The 26,965-nt window shown below is 39.3% G+C and overlaps 3 protein-coding genes across 9 annotated transcripts in view; 2 read left to right on the top strand and 1 right to left on the bottom strand.

Moving 5' to 3' along the window:
- The first annotated feature begins 73 nt into the window (after nucleotides 1-73).
- On the top strand, nucleotides 74-11,439 carry srek1 (splicing regulatory glutamine/lysine-rich protein 1). Of its 6 annotated transcripts, none has more exons than XM_082541887.1 (11): nucleotides 74-360; nucleotides 537-670; nucleotides 2,814-2,929; nucleotides 5,410-5,556; nucleotides 6,007-6,185; nucleotides 6,270-6,400; nucleotides 6,491-6,602; nucleotides 6,691-6,795; nucleotides 7,157-7,228; nucleotides 7,341-7,455; nucleotides 8,989-11,439. In XM_082541887.1, exons 1-11 carry the CDS (start codon nucleotides 233-235, stop codon nucleotides 9,139-9,141), a joined length of 1,392 nt encoding a protein of 463 aa, XP_082398013.1. In that variant the 5' UTR covers nucleotides 74-232; the 3' UTR covers nucleotides 9,142-11,439. The 6 variants fall into 6 exon arrangements, with proteins under 6 accessions (XP_082398013.1, XP_082398011.1, XP_082398012.1 ...); XM_082541885.1 differs by having other exon boundaries at nucleotides 7,145-7,228; XM_082541886.1 differs by having other exon boundaries at nucleotides 6,688-6,795.
- LOC309711494 (interleukin-31 receptor subunit alpha) lies at nucleotides 10,088-25,503 on the bottom strand. Its single transcript, XM_082541871.1, is given in 16 exon segments — nucleotides 10,088-13,160; nucleotides 13,317-13,398; nucleotides 13,509-13,590; nucleotides 13,679-13,822; nucleotides 14,572-14,830; nucleotides 14,833-14,972; nucleotides 16,326-16,511; nucleotides 16,592-16,799; nucleotides 17,622-17,710; nucleotides 17,815-17,956; nucleotides 21,926-22,071; nucleotides 22,249-22,406; nucleotides 22,511-22,622; nucleotides 22,745-22,801; nucleotides 24,878-24,931; nucleotides 25,064-25,503. Coding segments are annotated over 16 exon segments (2,412 nt in total). The 5' UTR covers nucleotides 25,146-25,503; the 3' UTR covers nucleotides 10,088-12,689.
- Nucleotides 18,941-26,965, top strand: part of mast4 (microtubule associated serine/threonine kinase family member 4) — a 112,200-nt gene continuing 104,175 nt past the window's right edge. For both annotated transcript variants that reach the window (XM_082541851.1, XM_082541849.1), the window contains exon 1: nucleotides 18,941-20,910. The gene's annotated coding sequence lies outside the window, so the exon portion shown is untranslated. The remainder of the gene's footprint in view (nucleotides 20,911-26,965) is intronic.

Genomic DNA, 26,965 nt, shown 5'->3' with positions numbered 1-26,965 from the left:
TTAAACTGATTAAATGCATTGTACCATACAATGCACCAGGGGGCGGTAGCGGACCTCAAAGCGTACTGTTCACTCCTGTTGGGAATAAAGAGGAAGAACCCCTGTCGCTCCGCCTTCTTGGATGCTCTGTGTATTTAACACAGTAGGGTAACTGAAAAATAAAAATAATTTTAATTTTTTAAAAAAAAAACAAAAAACGTTATTTATTGCGTCGCGTTTAGTAGTTTGCATAATGAGCGGGATACCGGGGACACCCGTCGTCCAGATAACCAACCTGTCCTCGGCCGTGAGCAGCGAGCAGATGCGCACTCTCTTCGGTTTCCTGGGAGACATCGAGGAGTTGCGGCTCTACCCGCCCGAGTAAGAGCAGTCTGCCTCGGCATGGCTAGTCAAGCAACTCTGCGGACCTGCGGCCTTGTCGCGGTTCTTAAATTATAAACTAAAAAGTCCCAGATGAAACAAAATGAAATGACTAACCCGCGTTCCCACGCTTCTTTCTCTCCTTTCTTTTCCTTTTCCCTTTTTTTTGTTTACAGCAACGCCCCCCTCTCTTTCTCGTCCAAAGTGTGCTACATAAAGTACCGAGACCCCTCCAGTGTTGGTGTGGCGCAACATCTCACTAATACTGTGTTTATTGACAGAGCTTTGATAGTAGTACCATGTGCGGAAGGTGAGTGCAGGCCTTTACGTTTAAAGAAACAACCTTGACTTTGTTATGACCTCCTTCCTCTGAATTCAGTTGTTGTGGTTGAATTCTGGGTTATTTTTATGTAATTGTGATTATTTTATTTTTTTAACCCACATGAAAAATTGTCGAGTTGTGCCACTGGTTAGGTCTTTTTTTTTTTTTAACTGTTTGTGTACAATTATTTGGTACAGGTTAGTGGTTGTATCGCCACAGCATTTACAAAAAAAGAAATTCCCATAGCACCGAGCTAGGGTCTCTTGTTTGGTTTCACAAAATGGTTTCCACACAGGAAACCAAGCTAGGTTGAATGTTTTTGAAGCTGAATCCACACTATAAACACTGGACTGCCTGCAGAAAATAGTTTTATGCATATTTTAAATATTGTTTGATGGATATTACTCAATAACTCACCCTTTTCTCTCTTCATTAAAAAAAACATAGATACATATTTTTATTTGTTTTTGTTTCGGTGCTTCTTTTCATTAAATCTCCCTCCCTCTTTGGTGCCACTGTTGTTCCTTGTGTACAGTCAAAATGATATCACCTCTGACTTGATGCTTTTTGTCCACGTGACTTGGTGCTGGATGGCTACTGAGTTTATTAATTTGGTTTTGTATGTTTTTTCTGTGTGATTATGTGTGCATATCAGATGACTAGAGTGGCCCAGCTGTTACACTACTACACTAGCCTGAGTCAGGCATTGTTTTCCAAGCCACTATCCCCGATCGGGCCAACGCAGCCTTCAAGGGGGGAATGTGACCAGGAGAATAGCCCGCTGAACCTTCCAAGATGGACACCTTGTCTCTTTTTTTTTTTTTTTTCCTTTTGAAATTTTTTTTCTTTTGGTTTGTTTCCTTTCATACTTTCCCATGTTGTCCACTCTCTACTGTCTCTATCCAGAATACTACAATATTGCTTATCTCTAGCGTTGTGTTTATATTTGTTATTTTGGTTTGTTGTTTTGATTATTGTCCAACCCCCCCACCCCCCTCTCTCTTTCCGCTACAGCTGCAGCTTGTGTGTGATTGAGTTCTGTCCAGGTTGCTACGGCATACCGATGGGGATGTGTGTCACACATGGGATGCTAGGAGGATCCCTAACACTTTACTCTCCTGTCCACTACGCCTCGTTGTAGTGAGGGGCTAGTCTTTGTGAAAAAGTGAGAGTCGGCAGTGAAAACTTTACCTCATCGGAGCATAAAATTCTTCAAGCTATAAGTGCACTTCACATCTGTAATTCAAGTGTGTTGTAAAAGGCAGCAGTTAGGGCTTTTTCCTCATATTCGTGCTCTACGACTCTAATGTGGATGTTTAGTATTTAGCAGTGAGTCAAACGCATTAATGCTTGGTGACATTAATGCTCCTTTTTTTCCCCTTCTAACATTAGAAGGGGAAATGTGTCATTTTTATGCTCAGTGCCACCAGCTATGATGTGATAAACCTGTAGCTGTTTTTTTTTTTATTAACTTCTGCAGCAAGGAAGCAGATTAGAATGCAGAGAGGAAAAAAAGAAAATTCTAATTAGGTGTTTTTTATAGCTAAGTTTTGGCTAACCTTTCCTACAGTTCTTAAAATTGTTGTTCTTTTCTGTATCTGATGTTCTGTGTGCTATTAGTGATGCAGCCATTGGGGTTGTCTTGTGTTGCACACCTTTCCGACACTCCGAAACGATCGCCCCCTCCCCCCACGGAAAAGCGTCCATGCTTGATATCGTATGGTTCATGACCAATATGTTTCCAGTACAGGTGACCCATACATCAAAGTGTTGACTCATTCTCTGCATTATTTTGTTTCTCCTTTCTTCCTTTCTTTGTTTTTGAAAAGAGACCAAGGACAAAATAAGTTTTCTTTTTGTTTTTGAGAAAGTAAGGATTTTCATTGAGAATAATTCAGATTCACTGAGAGAAATGTTTTTTTTTTCTTTGTTTTATTTTTTTTAATAAAAGCAAAGTAAGGATGCTCGGTCTCCAGCATATCATGAGTAGACAGTAGAAGATTTGTAGGCTGTATGGGAAGTGTATGCTCTCTTTCTCTCTAGAGTACAGTGGGCTAATTGTGCAGACATAGAGGAGACAAAGAGGAGAGTTTTTCTATTGCCTTCACTAATATCTGCTTTTGTCCTGCAGGGAAAATCCCAGAAGAGGCCAAGGCTTTGTCACTTTTGGCACCTGCCACTCCAGTACCCAGTCTGATTCCTGGTGGGGGATTGCTGCCAATTCCTACTCCAGCTCCACTTCAGAATGTAAGTCTGGCCACTGTCATAATTCGTGTCTGCCTGTTATTCATGCAAGTAAATCATAATATACAGTTGCATGTCATCAGGTAGTGATTTAGGGAGTGCCTCATTCGGTTTTGCTTTGTGGTCTACTGGTGAAGCATCCATTTTCATTATCACACAGTAGCAGTCAAGAAGTCAGAATTTTGATTGAGATTACAGTTTTTCTCAAATGCTAAAACACATGTCACAAACGTTACCACCAGGTCCCCCAATGTCCAAACACAACACCCTTCTCTAAAGCTACATAAACACAACCACACCTTCCCACTGCAAAACTCAAACTCCCACACCAAGAGAGCAGCTCGAAGCTGTCAAAACTGTAAACACTATACACAGCATTACACACTACAGCAAAACAATTGAAAACACAATGCTTAATTTGTGAGAAGGTTCTTTGTTTCATAACTGCCAATGCATATTTTAGAAACTATACAGTAACGGATCGTCGTAGATCTCTGCAGAGGATTAGGCATTTAGATTTGTGAGTTTCATATGAGTAGTATAAATCTATAGAAAATCCTGCATGTACGTACACTACTGTAACACAACTCAATGCAAAAACAGAATCTATTGCACACAACAGTAATCTTGAAAACATGAACAGGGTGTGAAGTTTTTTTTATTTACGTTATTCACACCACACACACACCACAATCACTGTGCGGCATCATGTCGCTGAGCTGTTGCTCGCATCTCGTCCGTAATGATGGTGCGAGGTTGTCTTGCTCTCCCTCCTGGACCTTCTCCTCTCCCATGTTGGCCTTCTCCTCTTCCTCATTGGCCTGCTCCTCTTCTTCCAGGGCCAGCTCTTCTCCCTCCTCTGCATCAAATTCCTCTTCCCCTGACTCTGCCTTCATCCATTGTGTTTGTTTGGAACCTTCAGCATACTGTGCACTCTGAACTTGCTTTTACATGTGGGTACAGCATTAGCAACAAGTGTCTTCAATTTTGAGTCATTGTGTGTAGTGAATGACGCCAGGTGTGTTCCCTGTGTTCAAAGATTGGTGACTGTGGCAAGCATTTTGCATCACATGGGCTTTCATTTGAGAATATGAGCAGAGTTGTTTTGCAACATGTGTTTTAGCAAGGAAAAATGTGTTTAGATTTATGAGTACATAGGGTTGTGTTTTGTGAATTGTGTCTTCATGTGACATGTGTTTATGGTACTGGAATATGGTGGCTACATTTAGTAAATGTGTTTAGACTACTGGTCATTTGGGTTACAGGATTGGCTTTTGTGTTTTAACATTTGAGAAAAACTGTAACACTAGGAAGTGTCATTTTGACCCCATCCTACAACAACAGCAGAGAGGACAAAGATGTCAAAGTTGTTATTTTTCATCTAATTTTAACTAAAATTGGACAATGCGAGTATTTCAGATTAATGGTTGGCGTGCCATGAAAATGTGAGAGGGTGGGGTTTATTTTACCAGAGTTGCATGATTTTTAAAATTTCACGAGGTCAGAATGATCATGTAAATCATGATCACGGTTTTACTTCGCACTGTTGAATAACTATTACCAACTGATGTTTAAAATGTGTGCTTCACCAATAGAACACAAAGCAAAAACAAATCAGGCACTCTCTAAATGATACGTCATGATACTTTCCCGCAGCGTGCAGCTTTAAGTTTCCTGAAATAATGTGGATGAGTAACTATGCTAAAAGACAGATGTGCAACATAATTCATATGTGGAGCCGAGTAGAAGAGCTTGTCTCCTGAAGCAGATCATCATCTGCTGTTTAGAAATACTTTGGCTTTACTGAAAACTCACCACAAACTGCAGGATAAAGAATGCATGACTTAAAGACAACAGCGCTGTGGTTGCTAACGTGGATCACCTGCAGTCGGATGTCCGTAAAAGCGAGCCTGTGCAAGGGTGCGATGGTGTGGCTAACAATGCATTGAAATCGCCAATTTGATGTCATTCTGTGTGGTCAAACATGTGAACTAAACATCGTAGAGTCACCGCGGATTTAAGAAAATAGTAAATGGAGCAATAATTGCACGTGTGAATAACGGCTCTCTGGTCCAAAGTGTCAAAACCTTTGCAAAGGTGTTAATGTGATGATGATCTTAGTTTTAGTTTTAGTCACATCCTCCGTGTAGGAAACAGTAAATTGAGTTATTTTGTTTAAATGTGTTTCTAGGTGATACACTTAAGTCATGCTAACAAACACCTTTTGTTGTTTGCAAAGGTTAACTAACAGGAACTGTAGCAGTGGTTGATTTTGGTACTTTTATACTTTTACTGTATTTTATTTGTGTTTTGGGGGGCAAATTTTATTTTGCTGCAGATATTTGTACATTAGCAGAAATGTGGCACAGCATGGATGTGAAAGCAGCTTTAAGTTTACATGACAGTATAATAAAATGATCATGCCTTTCACCATAATCGTGCAGTACTAACAAAACCTGTGTCTTTGTTTCACACACCTGCAGCTGAACCTTCCCTTAGTGAATCGACTTCCAGCCAATCTCGACCCCTCGTCGTCAGTACTCGCCCAGCCGCCGCTCATGGGAAATGTGGATCCCTCAAAAATTGATGAGATCAGGAGGACAGTGTATGTTGGCAACTTGAACTCACAGGTAACACAAAAGTCTTCGTATATTTAAAGGCCATGTGACCTCATTCTACAGGCTCATGATAATATTATTACTTACTTGTTTGGGTTTGGCTTGTACCACCTTCACCATATTGAGGAAACTATAAGCTCAGTTGTAAAATTCTGGGCCAATACTGTTGTTTTAAACATCTGTGAAGCATCTGTAAATTGATGACATGTACAGCCCCAGTTCTAAAAAAGTTGGTTTGCTTTTTTAAATGTAGATAAAAACAGAATGCAGTGATGAGTGCAGACATCCGAAGGTTAAGCAGAGAAAATAAAAATTAAGAAAAAGATGTGACAAAATCTGAGAGCATTGACAACAGTTTCTACCAATTAAATTGCCCAGTTCTAGGTTCAGCAGTTTTTAAAAAGCTTTGTATTTTGGGGCTTGTATGTTTCTTTAAACTGAGTTGATCTTTTCTTTCCGCAGACCACCACTGCAGAGCAGCTGTTGGAATTCTTTAAACAGGTGGGAGATGTGAAGTTTGTCCGAATGGCCGGAGATGAGACCCAGCCAACTCGTTTTGCCTTTGTAGAGTTTGTTGAGCAAGAGTCTGTTGCCAGAGCCCTCACATTAAATGGAGTCATGTTTGGAGACAGACCGCTGAAGTATGTATTTAGTTAAAATTGTAAAATGGGAAAATGCGTAAAATAACGTGGTTTTAAGAGCCGGTTGATACTTTTGTCTTTCAGGGTTAATCATTCCAATAACGCTATTGTGAAACCCCCAGAGCTGACGCCTCAGGCTGCTGCTAAAGAGTTAGAAAATGTGATGAAGAGGGTGCGTGAAGCACAGTCTACCATTGCTGCTGCCATTGAACCTGGTACGATATTTGGTCTTCCTGCATGAAGACTTGATTAAAGTTGCTGAAGTAATTGTCGTGTACTGAGATTACTGCTTGTTCCTCTCACAGAAACAAAGAAGCGTTCCTCCAGCCAGTCTCAAAGGTCACGGCGGTCACATTCACGTTCACGCTCCCGTTCACACTCAAAGGCACGCCGGAAAAGATCCCACTCAAAACACAGGTGACTGGCTTTTTTAGCATCAGGGTTTTAGTGTTGCGTTACAATTTAGTTGTTGACACTTTTCCCCTTTTGCTTCTGTTTGAAGCAGAACATCACAGAGGTTGCTGCCGGGCAGTGACTCACACAGTTCCCGAAGCAGTCACAGGAGACGCTCTCGCTCCAGAGACAGGAGACGCAGTCGGAGTCGCTCGAGGTATGCAGTGAGGCAAAAACCTCACTGATTTTTTTTTTCTTCCCAAGAGTCTGAATGTCTTTGTTATACTGTCGTTTAGCTCAACACATGGGACCACCTACAACATACTCCTGGAATATTTCTGGATTATTACGTGTTTAATAATAACAATAATAAAAGAATCTGATCAGCTGTAATAAGACCTGTGATTCTTGCCTTTGGCAGTAGAGGGCACCAGATTCTTAATCTTCATATCTCCCTAAATTTGCTGCTGTTTGTATGTTATTGTGGTGCAAAAAAGGATGTTGATCGTTTAACTAAAATAAGATGTGTTATTTATAACACCTTTATCTCCATGCACTTAATAAAGTGTTGTTACCAGGGGGCACAAGCGCAGGAGTAAGGATCGGTCAAGAAGCCCTCGAAGGAAAGCCAAATCACCGTCACCAAAAAGGTAAATCCAACCATCTCATGCTGCCAAACATTTTTTGTAGGTAAGTTTTTTTACTGTGTTATACAATTGTAGGTTCAGTTATGTTTGCTTGAAGGTTGGTTCTTACTTTTAGGAGTAAAAGAGAGAAGAAGAGAGAACGCAGCAGGGACAGAAGGGACGGGTCCACGTCCAGAAAAAGGAGCCGCAAAGACGAGGACAGGATAAGGAGCAAAGCCAAGCCAGGGAAGGTATTACAGATTACGCTTCAGTCACAAATCTAATAATTTACAAATAAGGAATGACTCAGTTATGTGCACATTATGTTGCTTATACTTGGAGTTATCTAATTATTCCAGATCCATAGGCCTGGAAGCATTTAATAATACAACTTGCATGCACGAGCTTCGTCTTTCTGGTATGTGACATCAATCTTTTGCTGTATGGTTTAGTTCTCAGCACACTTTGGTTTGCAGATCACTCTGAAAGTCCCATTCTGAATAGTTTCTACCTCAAAAGTAGTGGCATTGTTGCATGTCATTCACACCAGCACAAGTGAATGTTTCCATTCGTCTCCAACTTGAGTATCAAACCACACGACTGTCCTACTTCTGAAGTTTACTACATAGATCCCCCAAATGATAGCCAAGAGATAAAAGGTGATTTAGATTTGTGACACTTGAGCCTTTCTGTTGATAACAATCTGAACATTTGTTTGACAAGTAACAGCCAAACAAATGTTCTCCTCAAAAACCACCATCATTTCTGCAAGACGAGCTGCAGCATCCGTATGGGTTTGTCACGTATTTTGGTTAACAGCTTTTTACATGAAACTGCAACCAGAATCAACACAGTCACTGTTAATTTAATATACAGTGAAGCTGGTACAAATATTGATTTAAAAAAGAAAAGAAAACTTGTTATAAAAATACAATGCATCTTGATTAACATTTCTGCTCTTCCTCCCTTTGACCTATGTGTTCCAAGTAACATCAGAGCTCTTAGCTCTGGTGCTGATTGCTGCAAAGTTACGCAAACCAGATTTAAACCAGTATTCCAGATGATATGCAGGCTGTTACAGGAGTGAAATATTGATTTTTAGCAAGCAGACATAATAACAAAAAGCACAAGAATCAGAATAGTTTAATGAAATTATTTATTTACAGTTGCTCCAAGACGATAAGAACAGTAACAGACTGAACTAAATGTAATATATTACAAAGTTACAAAATCTAAGAAACAGCTCTAATATATACGGAAAGCTCAATTATGAATATGCAGAATATTACAGAGATTAAATATATATGATTGACATTTTACTGTAAACTGTAAAACATTGTTATTTTCACTGTAGAGCATGTGCAAAAGGGTGTAATTATAGATGGAGTTGTATAGGGAGAGAGCCACAGGCAGGAATCATTTCTTGTGTCTTTCAGTGGTGCATTTGGGTAAATCAGTCTTTCACTGAGCATGCTCCTGTGGCTGTCCAGCATGTTGGGTGGGAGGTATTGTCCAAAATTGTCCTTATCTTGGACAACATGAGGGGATGCCTCAGCTTATTCCAGATACTAATTTTTATTATCAATTAGTATGAGATTAGGTACATATTTGTACTATAAGCTTAAGTACTTGATGTTTACAACTGTCAGATAAACTCCTGTTTGAAAAAGATGGAAGTATCAAATAATTGTTAATGTGCACAGCATAGTTTTCCTGCACTTGAGCGTTTTTCTCTTTGAATATTTTTGTTGGTCAAAGTTGATCGTTCATTGTTGCCATTTCAGGCTGAAGCGAGGTATGTCAGAGAAGGAAAGGAAGAAAGTGACAGAGAAGGCTCAGCCACACCAAGTGAGGACATGACATCATCACCCTGCGCCCAGCATAACGGCAGCTACAAGACTAACCACGAGGAGGAAGCATATGTTGGTGCAAAGTGACTTCAGCAACACCATGGACACTAATATTGTTCATCCAGGTATCTTATTGCCCATTGTGTACGTGCGTGAGTGTGTGTGTGTGTGTACGTGCGTGAGTGTGTGCGTGAGTGTGTACATACAGAAGCACTGAATGGCATCTTACTTTTTTTTCTTTCCTATTATCATCCCCTGACTGGTGACACACATGGCTCCTCTAAGTCAGCCTAATCTCACTATCAAACCTTAAGGGCAAGTGAGTGCTCAGCATCATAGAGAAGGCCACACTTTTTCTGCTTAGCTATTCCACTGACAACTTCTTCTTCTTCTTCTGCTTTTATGTCCTTATGGTATAGGTTCTTAAACTTTTGACAGCTAGTATAGTAGTACTGTAATGTTCCCGCATTTCCAGGAAGGTTGGTCACATTCCAGATACACAGATGAGGAATAGAGGTCATACTCATTTATCGATTCATTTAAAGCTAGATATGTTATTTGTGACTGTCACATATTTACATATTTATTAACTGTAAAGTTGAGTACTTCAAAAACGTTTTGAAGTAAAAATAAGCAGCAACAATCTGCAGCAGGAGTCAAATGTTTGTCTTAAATTGTTTAGTGAGGAACATAAAGGGTTCGTTGCATGCCTGTCCTGTGTGAGAGCCAGAGTGAAAGCAGGGTTCCCATAATCTGAATATTAAAAAAAAAAATAGCGTGAAATCCCATCTTAGACCCTCAACCTGAGTCTTTCTGTCATCATCATGTTGGTGTTGTTAAACAGGACATGGTGAGCAAGAAGGCGATGCAAGTAAGAAACTGAAGGTTACACTCCTACACTAGAGACTGGTTAATTAGAAGCTAGGCCTACCTTAAAGCAGCTAACTCTAATTCTTTTCCCCCACAGACTTGTACACAGTCTGGCTTGTTTTTCCCATTATTTTTAATGCGCTGGCTGTGGTCACACAATGGCTGTGCGAGAAACTTCCCATATTTGGTTTTTTTTTTTTGCCTTTTCACTAAGTGAAGCAATGGCACATTATATATGTGATGTTTCAGGAAATGGATAAACACAAAGTCCCTTAGAGGAATATTGAGTTTAAAATAACATTTCTGCTTATGCTGAAAAGTTCATTTGCCCCTTTGTATGTTGGTGAAGGAAAATGTGGGCTGTGATGTCAGTGAAGTTACCTTTAAGTCCCCTTTTTGCACCATATTTGTTTTATGGTCCGGGAACGGTTGCAACCTGCAAACTGCATTTTAATTTTATGGCTTGAAGTAGCATAGTGACAATATTAGAGAACGGTGTTATCTTATGCTGTGAACAGTGAACTCATTTGGTTGTACATCATTGAATCACTTTTTTTATTTCTGGTTAGCAGTTGCAACAAGGTCACAAAGTATCACGTCCTGCTATTGTTCTAATACTGTGTGAGGAGAAAAAAAGTTATATACTGTTTTATACTGTATATAAGTCACATGCCTATACTGTAAAATAATGGTGATGTGCTATAAATGTCTGTCAGCTGATGTTACTGGAGAAAGTGGGGCGATTAAAGTTCTCAGAAGCAGCCAAGAAGAGACTGAACAGGAAACATCAAAGGTCCACAAACTGCATGTAAGCACATTAGGGCCAAAAAGTGCCTACACTAAGAAAAAATATGGAGACTTGTTTAGGATGTTGAAAACTATCGAGACATTATATTAAAGTTTTAGCTGTCCTCATTAATTCGTTACAGAGTATACTAATAATTAAGTAGACCTAGACCTATTTTTCTCAATTTTTACTATTTCAGTTTATTCGGTCGAGTGTTTGCAAGCTGGCCCCAGATTGAGATCTATGTGACTTTGTGTATGTGTGTTTTCTGTTTTTTGAACGTGTTTTTAAAAGGATACTTTATGGCTGTGTGTGGCCAAATTCCTCTTTGCTGGATTTTACAGACCTGATTTTATGATTGCTTGTATTTTGTTGTCCTGCCTTCTGCCTTTTTTTTTTTTCTTACTTTGTTTTTACAATTTAAAAAAACAAAACAAATCTTCAGTCTGAAGTGGTCATCTTAAAATGTAGTTTTAAAAATCCAAGTATTTCAGTATGTGAAGAATTTTATTTTTATAAACATTTACCCACTTCTGAAGGTATATTATGTATAAACATGTTTGACGGTTCAGTCCATGAGGAGTGGTCCTTTGATGCTGGATTTTGGACTCTATGTAAAAGTGTGGTGCCACTGTTTTTGAAGAGCTTTCATGTATAAATCCTCTTAATTTCAAATCTAACAGTACATCCGTTTCCAAAAACACTCAATAAAAGAGATTTTTCATTGACTAATTTTGTTTGATTTTGTAACTTGGGCTTTGTGTTGACTGTGGTGCACCACCAGTTCTCGATATGGGCCCAGTTATATTATTATCTGTGCTTTGAAAGAGTAGCAACAATTCATATTTACGGATAACACTTTCACTCATCTGTGTGTGCGATATATGATCTGCCTTTAGAAATCTCTGTTAATTGAATAGTGTCTGACCAAAGTGAACACCTTGAGCTTCAACCATTTGTCTTCCGGTCAAACGTCTGACCTCTGCTGTGACATACCCCAACTTCAATGAGATAAAAAGGCACAAAATTTGTTAGACATTCATGCTCCTCAAAAGATGCCGGGCAAGAGAGCTCTTTATTTCCAAGTAAAAGTAATCTGTTCACATGATGAAAACCGCATAAGCCACAGTCATACCTTCCATTTATTGTGATTTAGCAAAGGTCGGCATGGCTAAGACAAGCATTTCAAGTAACACCTTATGGTTGTAGACTGCTAAGCTTTGTTTAGGCTTTCTGCAAAAGGGTGACGTAAAGTAAGGTCTTCGTTATGAGAACAGCCACTGATTGAACATTTCAGACCAGCTGACAATGAACAGCCTTCAAAAAGTTTGAAAATGTTTTTGTGTGTTAAACTGGTGAATGGTGCCTTTTTTCCCCATGACTTAAGGCCACAAGATTTTGCACAACTACCTCTATTCGGTCTTTAAGTGATGACGTCATGAATCCTGCTTCCGGGCCCAAACAACTCTGCGTTTAATAAGGCCTTTGTGTTTTTTACATGTTTTAATGCTTTGTATCTTGTTATATTTAATCTCAACAAGCCCCTAAAAACAGTCAGTAATCACTGTCGGACTCTCTCTGTTTTTTATTGCCGCTAATCATTTTAAAGCTCAGTTTTTAAAACCTTACCATGTAACTTCAGCTCAGCCCATGCAGCAGTATATTAATAGCTAATTCATTGACCGTGGTAATGGTTAAGTGCACTTTTTGGGAGGATGTTTTGTCTTTTTACTCCAATTCTAACAACTGGCATGCCATTCTTTTGGTTAAGTTTTTTACATAAATGTGATGTAAACACTGTCTTGGTAATTCTGCTGATTTTATTAGCCAAATGAATCCATGTTGTTGGTAAACTGAATTGTTGTTCTTCATAAGTCACAGCAGAAACAGTCAGGGGCAGCAGTTCTTACTTTGGCCTTTTAGACTAAGTTGTTCACATAGTGATTTTTCCTCTTTATGCTCTGCAGTTTGACCTTCATCACAAAATAGTGGACAAGTGGTCACTGTCCGAGACTGGACTGGTGCTAAATTGTCTTACATAGTCCAGTCCTGGCTTAGGATTGAATACAGTCAGGTCTGCGTCCTCTGGGTCACTTTCCATGTCTTGAGTAACGGCAGTGATGCTCTGTGGCATTACGTGCTGAAACATTTCCATCGTGGTATAGCCACTTGGAAAGGGAAAAGGAAAACTTTGTAGGTCTGTCTGCTGGGTTTCCAACAATGTGTCTGTAGTATTGTTGGGAGATGTATTGCCAGTTGCATCATCTGTCTCTGTTTGGATCCAGTTACAAGTAATTCCTGGTGAATCTCCCCGTTTGTCTAAGCCACAAAGAAGCGGTAGCATTGCTGGCAATATCGTGGCAGGGGCGACAGCTTCTTTCTCAATTATATGGAGACTTTTTGTTTCCCATTCTTCAGCCTTCAGAGTATTGATTACCTCAAGGAGTTCCTATGTAACCAAATGACACACAGATGTATTTAAATTTATACAACATATTTCATCTGATGCACTGGGACTATAATAGCAGTCCCCTAAAATAAGTTTCAGGTTGTTTTAGGTTTCCACAACATTAAAACTGTGTGCTTTGTCACAGCTGACACTTACCAGTTCACAGGGCCTGTCTATTTTCTGCATTGTATTGCTCTTTCCAGGATTAGGTATGCTTGGCCAGAGGACAACTTTTGCTCTAAAAAGCATTAAAGGAATGGTTAAGGTAAAGCTTGTGCACAGTGGTAGACATAGCTAATTAGCGACTTTGGTGGAATCCTGTTCCAGCTATTGGTTGACAAGTTGTACCTTTTTATTATTGGTGGTCCAAATATCAGTCCAGCAGCCAAAACTGCAATGGCTGCAATAATACTAGTGAATTTAAAACTTCCTGTGCAAATAAATAAATAAAGGCACAAATAAAAAATTAGAAATTTAATTATATGTACAGTTGATGGTTGAAATATTACTTGACTGACCTTCTTGAGTCGTTGTAAAAAAGTTGGGTTCACTTCGTTTTCCTGTTCCTTTAGAGGTGAAACCTGATATCTGGACTTGGTATGTTGTGCCACTTGTAAGATCCTTTAGTTCATACTTGTTAACATTTGGATCCACTGTAATGTCTGCAATCAAAATGAGTTTTTGTCATAATTAGCATGTTAGCATTGTCTTTATGAGCATGTTAGCATTGACATTACAAGCATGTTAGCATCGTCATTATGCGCATGTTAGCAGTGACATTAAAAGCATGTTAGTACTGACATTATAAGCATGTTAGCGTTAGCTTTGTGAACATGTTAGCATTGACGTTATGAACATATTAGCATTATCATTATGAGCATAGCATATTAGCAGTGTCATGGTGAACATGTTAGTGTTGTCTTTATGAGTATGTTAGTATTATCATATGAAAATATTGTCATCATGAGCATATTCACTTGCTGAAATAGCAGCAGCGGTGTTAGAATGGCTTTCCTGTCAAATGATTTTGGAGTATTTTAATACGTGAGTGGAAGACTTTTGAAAGAAATAATGTAACAGTAACATTTGATAGTAGATTATCTTTAGGTTGCTCAGCCATCTTGACAAACTAGTCCTATCCAGAGAGTTAATTAGGTTATGATGTCATAGCTACATCAAGTAGTGTATGAGGTCATTAAAATCAAGACTAAAAACTGCAGTGTGATTACAGCATTCATTAACTTCAGGAAAACTGAGAAGAGTAAACAAAGTAGCTGACAAACAGGAAATTCAGTGAGGATGATGCATGTGCTGTAGAGCAACCAGTGGATGTGATGCCAGTGCTATTATTATATTCAACAAAATTCAGCAGTTTATGAATAAGCTTATGGAGTAAGTGGAGGTGTCTTACTGTTCTCAGATTCTGTTCCCCTCAGGTGGTTCTCAGTGTAGTGGATTGTGTAACCCAGTAGGAAGCCTCTGGTGTCTTCTTCTGGGATGGATGACCACTGCAGCACCATTGAATTCTGTGTCAAATTGTAACTGCTGATGTTTGCGGGACCACTCACAGGAGCTTTAAGAATGACACGGGAAAGCAGTTTCAAGAGGTCAGAGTGTTTTGTTGGTGACTTGTAATGTATGTGTGTCTGCTTGTTTTGGAGAAGAGTGCCTGTGCCTTACTGCCTTCCATGAAATAAAACTTTGTGCTTGCAAACGTTCCTTCGCTGTTGTTAAGATGCTTCATGTTGCAGGTGTCCTTATTCGGTCGCACGTGCAGACTGACGGTGTATCTCTTGTAAGGCTTCAAGGGTTCTGGATATTTGAGATATCAAATGAATTATGATTGATCGCTGGAAGAAAACGAAATATATGTATTACATTTGCAAAGCAACTCAAGTGTTCACAAGCAAGTAGATATATATATATATATATATATATATATATATCTTTTCAAGTTTCCACCATGTTAGTGTTTTGGAGCCAGGTTTGGGGTGGAGTGCCAAATTTGGCTTCCAAGCTGGTCAGCAAGCGGCGTACATCCATTGTATGGGTCCAAAGTATAGACACAGATTGTAATCTGTACTGGCATGTGGTGATTTAAAAATCCAGCATTCCAATATATGGGGGCGACCGTGGCTCAGGGGGTTGGGAAGCGTATCTGTAACCGGAAGGTCGCCGGTTCGATCCCCGGGCTCTCTGTCCTGGTCATTGTGTCCTTGGGCAAGACACTTTACCCTACTGGTGTTGGCCGGGGGGGGCCGATGGCGCGATATGGCAGCCTAACTTCTGTCAGTCTGCCCCAGGGCAGCTGTGGCTACAACCGTAGCTTGCCTCCACCAGTGTGTGAATGCGAGAGTGAATGAATAGTGGCATTGTAAAAGCACTTTGGGTGCCTTGAAAAGCGCTATATAAATCCAATCCATTATATTAGCTGATATTTATTTTTTTAAGGGCAGACAAACAAAACAGAATGACTAATCTTGCACAATCAACTTGTAAAGTCAGCAGATTAGCTTTTGTTGATTGGGCTGAACACAGGAAAAAAAATCAGCAGTGACTTGAAAGCTAACAGTAACTTCCACTAAGCCACTTAAGGAACGTTAGTCAGTTGCACAGACCTCTGCAATGGACTTCTGACAGGTTTGGTTTTGAAGCTGATTTAGCACTTACACAAACGCTTATTTCAGTGTTCAAGTTCCAAGCTCTAGTATTATTTTATTTACGCATAGCTCTAATTAACAGGTATCTGCAGGAGGAGACACATACATCTACAGCCATACCAGGTATCTATGCGAGTACCTAATCAGTTTTTCTAGCTCTAGAATAAGTAAATAAATACAGATTGGGACAGTACATTTTCTAACACAGAAGCTTTAAACTCAAGTCCACAAATCAGTGGACAATGTTATGGAAGTAGTATCCACGTTTTATAAAGAAACATATGCTTGAAACATTTGGGCCATAGTTGCATACTTACAATTAACTTTAACTGAATTAAAAGTTTTCCCTAGCCATATCCAAAGTGTTTTTCCCAGCTAAATCTGACAACATGCAGTGATCTCTGCTGTCCAATACCAATCCAGTATTGTGTATAAAATCATTTAGGCAAGTCAAATCAAATTGCATTTAAACGGTGCTGACCAAAAACTCATAATATTAACATACCTTTTAAAAGAGAGAAAGTATAGTAGTTTTTGCCTTTAAGGTAAAAGGACTTGTACGCTGTTTTAGTCTTCTCTTCCCTCCACTCCGCACAATAGCACACGTATTTTTTGAGAAGGAAGTCTTTCCAGTAGATTTTGAAGGATATGTTATTGTGGACTGTCACGTTCAGCTCATCATCTCCCATACCTGTGGATGTATACTTTGTTCAGATCTGTGGTGAAAACGACACCTTTAAGAGAGCTGTAAGGATGGAAATGAGTACTGACTGTCCATGTCTTCGCGGAGGGGTATTATATGGCTCACAGCTGGAGAGATGCTGACGTTGTTGAAAGACTGGATGCTCACACTATAAGCTGAGTAGGAGAGAATCAGTGTGATGCTGGGCTGAATGGTGTCGATCCGCTCAATTGGGGCCTCTCCTGACTCTTTCCCAATGGTCACGATGTAGCCATCATGCAGGTCTCTGGCAGAAACCTAACGATCAAAAACAGTTTATTATCAAAACAAGCAGCTATGACTAATCGCTGCATTTACATTCACCAGCTACTAGTATCGGGTTGGCCCACCCTTTGCCTTCAAAGCTACCTTAATGTTTCATGGCACAGATTCGACAAGGTGCTGGAACCACACCTCAGAGATTCTAGTCCATGTCGACATGACATCATCACACAGTTACTGCAGATTTGTTGGCTGTGCATCCCAAAGATGCTCTATTGGATTGAGGTCTGGTTTGAGATCATGTTCCAGAAACCATTAAGAGCCGAAAGCCTGCCAAGAAAATATTCCCCACCCTATTACACCACCAGCAGCCTGAAACATCTATACAAGGCAGGATGGTCCCATGCCTTCATGTTGCTTACAGCAAATTGTGACATCACAGCAGAAATTGAAATTCATCAGACCAGGCAGCATTTGTCCAATCTTCTGTTGAACCTGTGTGAACTGTAGCTTCAGGTTCCTGTTTCCAGCTGACAGAAATATCACCCGGTGTCCTCTGCTAGCACAACTGCTTCAAGACTCACAGAAGAGCTCTTCTGCATACCGTGGTTGTAACAACTGAGCATTTCAGTTACAGCTGCTTTACAATCTACTCAGAGGATCCTGGACATTCCCCTCTGACATCAACAAGGCATTTTATCCCAGAGAACTGCTGCTCCATGCGATTGTCACATTCGACATTTTTTGCGAGCAAACATTAAAACAGGTGTACCTAATGAAGTGGCTGCTGAGTGTTTTCTACATTCTGCTTTTTGTTTAATAGCATGTTCTCAGAAGATGTTTTTGAAGAAAAATTACCTTCCAGGTTATTGAAACAAGGCGAGTACCCTTTTCATTGGCGACGTCAGTTTCTTTAAAGTTGACGATGACCGGCTGTGATGTCACCTCTGAAAGAGCAAACTGGGTTGTTTTTGGTTTTTTACTTTGAACATAAGCAGGTAATCCTTTATCCGGTTTTAGGAGAAAAACAAAGTAGAAAGCAAACACTAACCTGATGGCACAGTGTAAGCTTCACTCCATGGGCACTGTGTACATTTAGTATTGGTGATGCAGTGTATCTGTAGAGCGTAGGCCACTGAGGAGTTTAGATTCTCCACTCTGCATGTAGTTTTATTCTGGGACATTCCAGGTGACTGCAAGCAGCACAGAAATCAGTGTGTGCGTTAGGGAAGTATCCCATCTGTTTTGTTTTTTGTAGAGTATAGTAGAAGAAACTGGTTCAGAGCAAAAATGCAAGCCGACAAAGTCACAGAGAGCCGATCAGAATGCCTCCAGAAAGAGGTTAAGAACTAAAGTTTGGAAAAACAAGTACGCCTGCAGTTACAAGTAATTCAGGTAATTTGTATATTACCTGAATGAATTCCTTAATATACCTAATGTTCACCGTGTACTTTCCAGAGTGTGAGTAAGGATTCAGGCTGGATTTAAAATGGATCGTTTTCTTTAGCAGAAATTGATATAAAAGCTGCTGTGATTTAAAATTAGACTGGAAGAGAAATACAATCAGAGCGAATGTTGCAAAGCAAAAATCACCCAGCTCATGGTAGTCGATTTTCTTTTCAAGCTTCTGAGACCATATTTCAGAGAAATTTGACTTTCAGTTAGACATAATCTCATCATCTGGCAACTTTAACTGTTACATGACTAAAGTGTGGGCAGTTAACGTCAGTTGGTAAGCTCTGACTCATTTCACGGAGATCTTTACGTAGACCTTTAGACGTAGGCTACTTTTTGTCTCCCTCAGATAAATGTGTCTGTCTATGAGAGTTGCTGTCTATCAATGTTTGTTTTGTTTTTTTAATCCTTTATTATGGATAATACTGCATCGGAAAGGAAAGCACCAGTGTTTCGAAATCATAAAAGTCCAGCTCAGATCATGCTGCACTTTAAAGGCAAATCTAAGATTCAGCTATTTCAGATGTTGTTTACATTTCAAACCTGCTTTTGAATGCCTCTTTCACTCTAATACAGTATAGTGATGGAAAACTGTCAATGGTGAAAAGACCCGAAGAGCAAATACAAAGACAGGCATGGTGTGTGTTAGATTTTCAAAGTAGAAGAAAACAGTAGTTATGTATAAGATGTTAAAAGTAAAAAAAAAACCTGCCTGTCTTAGCCAGGCAGACTGACCTCTGAATGCACTGCTGTGCCATATTTTCTTTTTCAAGTCAAGCTCTAAAAAATATCTGTAGGCTTGTGATTTTCTAAATTAAATTTTATCTATTTATTCATTTGCTTCTGTTATGGTAAATGGTAAATGATGTATTTGTATAGCGCTTCACTAGTCCCTAAGGACCCCAAAGCGCTTTACACATTCAGTCATCCACCCATTCACACACTGGTGATGGCAAGCTACAGTATGTTGTAGCCACAGCCACCCTGAGGCGCACCGACAGAGGCGAGGCTGCCGAACACTGGGGCCACCGGGCCCTCTGACCACCACCAGTAGGCAACGGGTGAAGTGTCTTGCCCAAGGACACAACGACCGAGACTGTCCGAGCCGGGGCTCGAACCGGCAACCTTCCAAGGCGAACTCCCAACTCTTGAGCCAACTCCATCCATCCATCCATTCGCTTCCGCTTATCCTTTTCAGGGTCGCGGGGGGCGCTGGAGCCTATCCCAGCTGTCATAGGCTCATGTGTCTGAGCGAACGCACAAACTCCCTGAGCGATCCCTTGGACCACTGTGAGCAACAGCAGACGTGTGCACTGTGGTCACGCCGGCATCTAATCCATCCAAGTTACATGGTTTATTAAAATAATCAAATTACAGCGTTTACATTTATGTTAGACTACTTTTAATTAACTGCTTTAGCCCACTTACAATGAAAATTTTAAAGAATCTTGTTCCTGACCTGTGTAGTATGTTAACACTATTGGAAGTAAAAATAACTTGAACTCCAATTTTGAAAACACAACTTTATTCATTTATTTATTATAAAGCTCTGACTTGTATTATGAGTCTGTGGTCTGGGAGAGAGTCCTGTAACTCTCTGTCTGCAAAACACAGTATATAAAGACCAATGTTGGGCAAATAATTATATAGTTACTTCTCCAAAAAAGTTACTGAGTTTTGCAAACAACAAAGTTTTTTGCAGCTGTTTACCTAAAAATGCAGCCAAGGCGTTTTTTTTTTTTTAAACAAACATTTCAAACTATTTACAGAACAATCAGCTGTTCTGCATCAAATTTGATGCCACACAAACTATTTGTGCCACTCCAAAAATAATATCTGTCCACTATGAGATAAAGGAGAACAAAAGCCTGATACCTGCAGGCCTGACAACAGGAGATGTATCACTCCTGTAACACCTGTAACATTCAGCAGTCGCCTCATTGTTCTGACACACACAACAAAACTATTGACAACACTACACACTGACTACACAAGATTTGCGCTAAACGTCGCAAATCTCTCACATCTCAAAACACTGCTGTCACTCCTAAAACTTCCCCCTTCCTAAACAACTAAATGCCACGTTGCCGTTTTTGATTGGTCGACATGGTACATTTTTCCACCAATCCGGTTGTTCAGTCTGACGTCACTAGCCGTGTCTGGGTCTAAACTCTGCTGCAGGTCCATATATCAAACGATCACTATGGCATTACTGAGAGTTGAAAAACTGTCTAAAGTCTTTCATCTTTAATAAAATAATCAGCGTTCTGCTCTACCAGGTGTAACAATTGAGTTTAACCTCCAGGCATCCATGAAAACGGAATTTATGACATTTAACGGAGTTAGAAGTTAGCAGGGAGTTAGCTCGCTAGCTTCTATCTAAATACAATATAGCATGTCCTGACTGCGGGGTTTTGGAAACAAATTAAAACGTACAGCTCTGTTATCACTTCCAGCATAAACGAAGACAGAAAACTAAACAGCAGTGACGCTTGTAGGGTTACTGAAGTTGGGCTAGCTGGTATATAATGATGTGCTACGTGACCGCTAGCGACACAGCTATGTTAGCATAATATAAACAAGCTAACTTTTTCTCGGTGGTCAGGAACAAATGTAATCGCATGGCAGGATGCTGTAAAAGGACCAAACTTCAGCCAGGAGAACAACTGAGATAATCCATCCACAATACGAGGTTAGTCATTCATATACTGCTGCATGGGCTGGGCTGTAGCTACATCCTAAGGTTTTAAAAACTGAGCTTAAATAAATGATTAGTGGTAATAAAAGCCGAGGGAGGTCAACAGGGATCACTGACTGTTTTAGGAGCTTTTTGAGATCAAATAGAAGAAAATACATAACATTAAACATGTTAACAACACAAAAGCCATATTAAACGCAGACTACTTTAGACCCGGAAGTAGGATTCGTCACGTCATCACTGAACAACCGGACAGGAAAGGGTGAGGTTTTTTTTTTTTGGTTTTGCTCAAAAGCAGAGTGCTTCGATGTTTAAACGCCGATTTAACCGTTTCTTCCCGCAGTAAATATAAACAATGACAGTATTCAGGAAGAAAACCAAACATTGCATATTTTTAATCATAACTCTGGTTTTACGTGGCCTATCAACACAATTTAAAAACTGGTATAAAGTCCACACTTTTTCCATCAATTGCTCCGTCGGTCCTGCTCACATCTCCAATGGTTTTACACGTTGTCATTAACGTGGCTTCACATCAGCCACGCCGCTTTGCTAGCTAAAACACCGGTGTTGGCACATAAGGACGCTGTCATAGCCTGTCAACGACGTTGATTAGCTCGGTATACACGAATGTAAATCGCGTGATTGGCTGGACTATGGGATAAGGTGGCATCGTTCTAATCCCATACAGGAGCAGACAGTCACTTTCTGACTAACACTGCAAAACAGAGTTGTTAGTTTCAATTTTAATTCAGGTTAGATTCTTTTTGTGCGCAACGCAGATTTTTTTTGTGCGCAAAGACTGTGGCAGCAGTGCGCAGCTTAGAGGGAACATTGGGCATGTCTGTCTTTTGTTAACAATGACTTAAGCTGGGCAAGCTAAAGACCAGCAGCTTTCTTTTTTTCCTGATGTTTTGTGCACGCGTGTGGATAACCCTCTGGTCTTTAACAGTAGTGCTCTGCAATAATGCAAATTTTGATATCAATCGTTACCTAGTAAATAACTGACCTCATTCCATTGAAGGCTTCCCAGTGCTTTGTATCTGACAGAGTAAGACATGATATGCTTGACATCGTTTTGATCCCAGCTCACATTTATGTCCAGTTTCCCAGAGTGCCGTGTGAATTTCACATAATTTGGAGGGTCACATCGCTCTGAAACAGGAAAATTATCCCCAAAATTTCATCAATTTTTAAATTTTAAACAAAGTGCTGCTCCTTAAATTTTTATTTATTTATATATATATATATATATATATATATATATATATATATATATATATATATATATATATATATTTTTTTTTTTTTTTTTTTTTTTTTTTTACTTACGCAGGCTCTCCGGTGAACCTTGAAAATCTGTCTTGGTGCAATTTTTTGACTCACTGTTTTCAAAAATCTGAATGGTCACATAGTGGTTTTTATAGAAGGTGATCTCTTCACGAGATTTATTGATGTTTTTATAAACTCTGCAATAGTTTCTTTTTTGTCTAGAAGAAGAAACAAGAGATGTTAATTACAAACAAGGACATTTTCATATGCATTTTTAAAACGTGTGGTTGTAAGGTAAAAAGGGAAAAACAAAACTACTTACGGTTGTATTACGAGTATATGTGTATTTTTGGATGCGTGTTTTCCAGGTTTCCACATACATCTTAATTTGGACCATGGATATTTAGTAAAACAGTCCAAATCACGGACTCCATCTGTAAAAGAGGCAGTGCACAGTCACCATAAAGAAAGAAAGAAAAAAACCATTTTCCTGTCTCAAATCTGATTTCAAAGATTATGGGTCACCTCAGGATGACCCAGTATGTGTTTTCTTTACCTGGGTGAAGTCCACAATGCTCGTATTTGGAAGAAATCTCGTTTACCTTGCACTTCTCTGCACATAAATATGGTATGTGACACAAAATATTTAGTAAATTCATGAGAAATTGTTACAAAAGTAGATTTTTTAATGATACAATTTTTACAGGTCCTGTTTCCCAGCAAAATTAAAGCAGTGTAAGCTGTTATTGGTATCTACCATCACACAAAATTTGAAAATAATATCTTACAGACAGACAGACAGACAAACAAAGACAACTAATTACAAACTCCCTCCCTTCCTTAAGTACACCTGGCTTGGGACTTTATCAGTCTCTCAATGCATTACGAAGGATTTCTGGTCCACTCTTCTTACATTGTTGTTTTAGCACATTAAGCCTTTCTTTTCCAGTCACTCTAAATTTCCTGCTGTCCTGGGGATCATCGCCCTGCTGCTGCATGCTGCATGCTTTAGCTGTCCGACAGATCACCTTGCATTTGACTCGAGAATACTGTGCAAACCGCCAAACATCTGCTTTTATAGACGTGCTCACACTTGGTGATGATCCCCTTTCATTTCTATGGAAGCAGTAAGCAGTAGTTATGTTTTCACACATTGTTTCTCCATTTCATGTAATTTTTTTGTTCACCTCCAGTTGCATTTACCTCAGTTTAAGACCTGAGAGTTATACCATGGGGGAATTTCGACACAGTCTCTCTTTTCTTTGCGTCAGCTGGTTTGATAAAAGCTAAAACCTCCGTCAGATATGATGGATATGAAAATGCAGATCATTAAGTTTCTCTGATAACCCAGGTTTTCTGCTTCAGGGCCTGTACAGCTCTCATAAAAAGGGATGTTGCACATTTCATTTAACTCTTGCACCGCACAAAAAGATCACTATGAATGGCATCTACTCCAATCAAATACATCTCAGATGATGAAGATAACATGCTGGTAAAAATCTATAAAGAACACAAAAAACTATAACAGGACAATGCGATATTGGTGCAAATTAGGCAGGATGTTAAGGATGCTGAATTGTGGGATTTAGTGCATTTAGAGTGTTAAATAAACATTTAAATTCAAGTTAATAATTTTTTTTGCTGGGTGCGCTCTCTACGCTGCTGTTTATTTATAATGGCTGCGCATTAGACCTCTGAAACCTTTAAGTGGGTCCATTTAAACAGTAAAGACCGTGGGGCTTCGCTTTAGTTGGTCAACAGATCTAAATGAAATTAATTTTACAGATTACAACAGACCTTAGCAATGATCTAATAGATGTTACTGAAGCACGCGCATCTCATCTAAATATGCAAACTCCAGTGGGACTGCGACGTTTGCACTGCTGTAACTGTACAGCTGGGCTTCATGTGCGATCTTAGTAAAATACAGCTTAACAAGCTGCACGTGCAGAAAGAATTGCATTGCACTTAAAACATAAGTTGCAAATAAAACAATCAGAGATAATGTGGCACAGTTGGATGATTTCAAACCTAAACTCTGAATATAATATGCTCCAGACCAGATTACACGTTCAGCATTACCCTGATGGTAGAAAGAGCTGTTTTTGTGACCCAGAAAACTCTGATATTAAGCTAAGATTTCGATTTATGATTTTATTTTTTAATTATTGTTACGTTCTGACAAGTACAACTGACGGAAGGTGCACTTTCTTTTTTTTAACATGACTGTATGATGGAAGTTCAAAACAACATGCAAGTGCTCTGATATAGTTATCATTTAAAAGGGAGGATGAAGTGCAAAGTTTACATGTAGGGTGTGGGGTCCAGTACAGTAAACAGAGCCTGACATACTGCTGCTCTCTTCATTAGTGATCATGGTGGTGTAAAGCATATTTATAAGTTGTTATTTCATCGATGAAGTGAAATACTCTGTTGGACTGAGTTGTTGTATTAGACTGAATGAAGATTAAAATAAATGGCATGTGACACTCTGGGTTAAATGTGCAAATGTAGGGCAAATATAGTACTACCACTACCGTCCTTCACTCTTCATCTTGTGCCAAATGAGACAAATGCTCCACAAGTTCACATGAATCAGAATGCTGGAAAATTGCAGTACACACAGCGCTAACCAATATATGAACAGTAATAAGACAATGAATTATTAGAAATGTTGTGGTAATCCTACCTTGAGTTACTTGAGAATGCATGGAGAGTGTAGCGTAGTGAACAAGAATCAGACCTTGAATGTGAACAACAGGAGTTATCACAGAGATGTTCATGGATTTAAATCCTTCCAGAAAGATTGAGCTGTACCAAGACAAGAAGTTTATCAAGTAGAAAGGCAGATTTAAAAAAAAAAAAGGACGCTTACCCAGGATGATATAATATGGATGGCTTGCACATGAAGAACATCTAGAGTCTGAAAAATCCAGCTGAACTTTACAACCAGCCATTTCGCCCGGGTCTGTCTGAAAGACTGAAACCAAGACGGTGTCTTCGTAACCTCACACCCACAGTCTTCTGCCATTCACAATCATGATTCACACAGTAGCTGCTCTCTCCAGCGTGTGTGAGAAGGAAATATTGTCGGGGAGTTTTGACACTGAGCATGGAGGGGCGGGGTCACAGTGTGTGACACAGTTCATAGGACTCATAGACTGACAAGAAACGGTAGGTCCCCTGAAGTATGCAGAAACAGCCTTGTTTGTACTTCTTCTTTCCACAAATAGAACTGTTGAGTCGAAGATGTTGTATCTGCTCAAACAACAGCTTCGCTCTGAAGTGCAGGAGGCAACAGAAAGCAAGAGAAGCGACTGTGACTCAAAAGAAGAGCAGGGATGGCTTTGTGTGCTGTAAATTCAAATTCTATTCATGCTTTCAAAGAACTGTGTGTGATCTGAAAAATTACAAATCAATCCGCTAGGACTGGAAAATATGTTTTTTAAAATAAAAATTCTAAATCAGAAGTCAGAAGTAAACGAACAGTTTTGAAGAAAAGACCTACACAGTCCATTAAAAGAAAATAGAAATACTGCTTTCTGCCATTTATAGCCTACAAACACAAATATTATAATATTTTTATATCATATTTCGGTGCTGTTTTTAACCAAAACGAGTTTAGAGGGAAGTAGAAAGCAAAAATCAAAAAGGCACTTAGTGACGCACAAATTGCGTCACTAAAATAAATAAAATTTAAAAATTCACACATTTCACCTTATCTGAAATATAAAAGCGGACATTTCTCAGATAGATAACATCTTAATCATGTTTTTAAAGGAAGGAAACATGAGCATGAACATGAAGGAAGAGGAAAAAAACAGCATGTTTGAAGCTTGAGTCACAAGAAATGTCACGTTCGTAATTAAAAACTGCTTCATCTTATTGTAAAAACGATCATTCATTCTGTTCACAGTTAAGCTCAAACATCTAGGTGAAGTAAACAAACGAACAATGAAAATAAAAAGACATAGGAGTAAACAAGCTAACCTTTGTGCGTTAACTGCCACATGCTCTGTGAGAGACGTGTGGTGACTCAGATCGCCCTTTTTTCCAATAATCTACAGTGCCATCAGAATTTTACCAAAACTGAATGAGTAGTCCATTTACCTTACCTTCACACCCTCTAAGCTTCTCTAGCACGCGTTTTTAACACAAGAGGTTAATATAGTGCTTCTGTAGTGCATCTGAAAAATGTGCTGATGTTTGAGAGTTAGGATATGATTGATGAGTGATTTATGACAGACTGATTTGCCAGCCACAGGATGGAGTCCGTTCAGGGAGTGTTTGCATGCGTAACCCAGGAGGTTCAGACTGTTAAACCTCATCGTTGTTCCTCTTTGGAGCTCACGCAAAAATATAAAAAGCTTCAAAAAGGCAGAACAGGAAAAGCTAGAGAGCTAGAGTGCTGTTAATCTCACACAGTGCAGCTGGATCACAGCATTAATAGAAACCTGCTTTAGAGTGCAACTTAATACTTTTCCTGTTTTAGTTTTTCTGTATTGCACTGCTTTCTGCTTCTACTCTCTGCCCTACAGCTTGATTTTGGATGTGAATGTTGTCCTTTGTTTTCCATACTAATACTTCTTATTTTGCAGATTTTTACATGTGAATCTGCTATAATTCTATTTTACTATAGAGAAAGTTACCCAATAGTATAAGTAATTAAAATCACTTCCAGCTGCAACATTTAAGTTATAAAAACAATAATGAATATATGAATCAATAATTAGAATCAAGTCACATACTAGAATAGAATAGAATAGATCTTTATTGT

This window comes from Aulonocara stuartgranti (assembly GCF_965226115.1).
Source record: "Aulonocara stuartgranti genome assembly, chromosome: 7".
Taxonomy (NCBI): domain Eukaryota; kingdom Metazoa; phylum Chordata; class Actinopteri; order Cichliformes; family Cichlidae; genus Aulonocara; species Aulonocara stuartgranti.
This window is presented reverse-complemented; position numbering and strand designations above follow the sequence as displayed.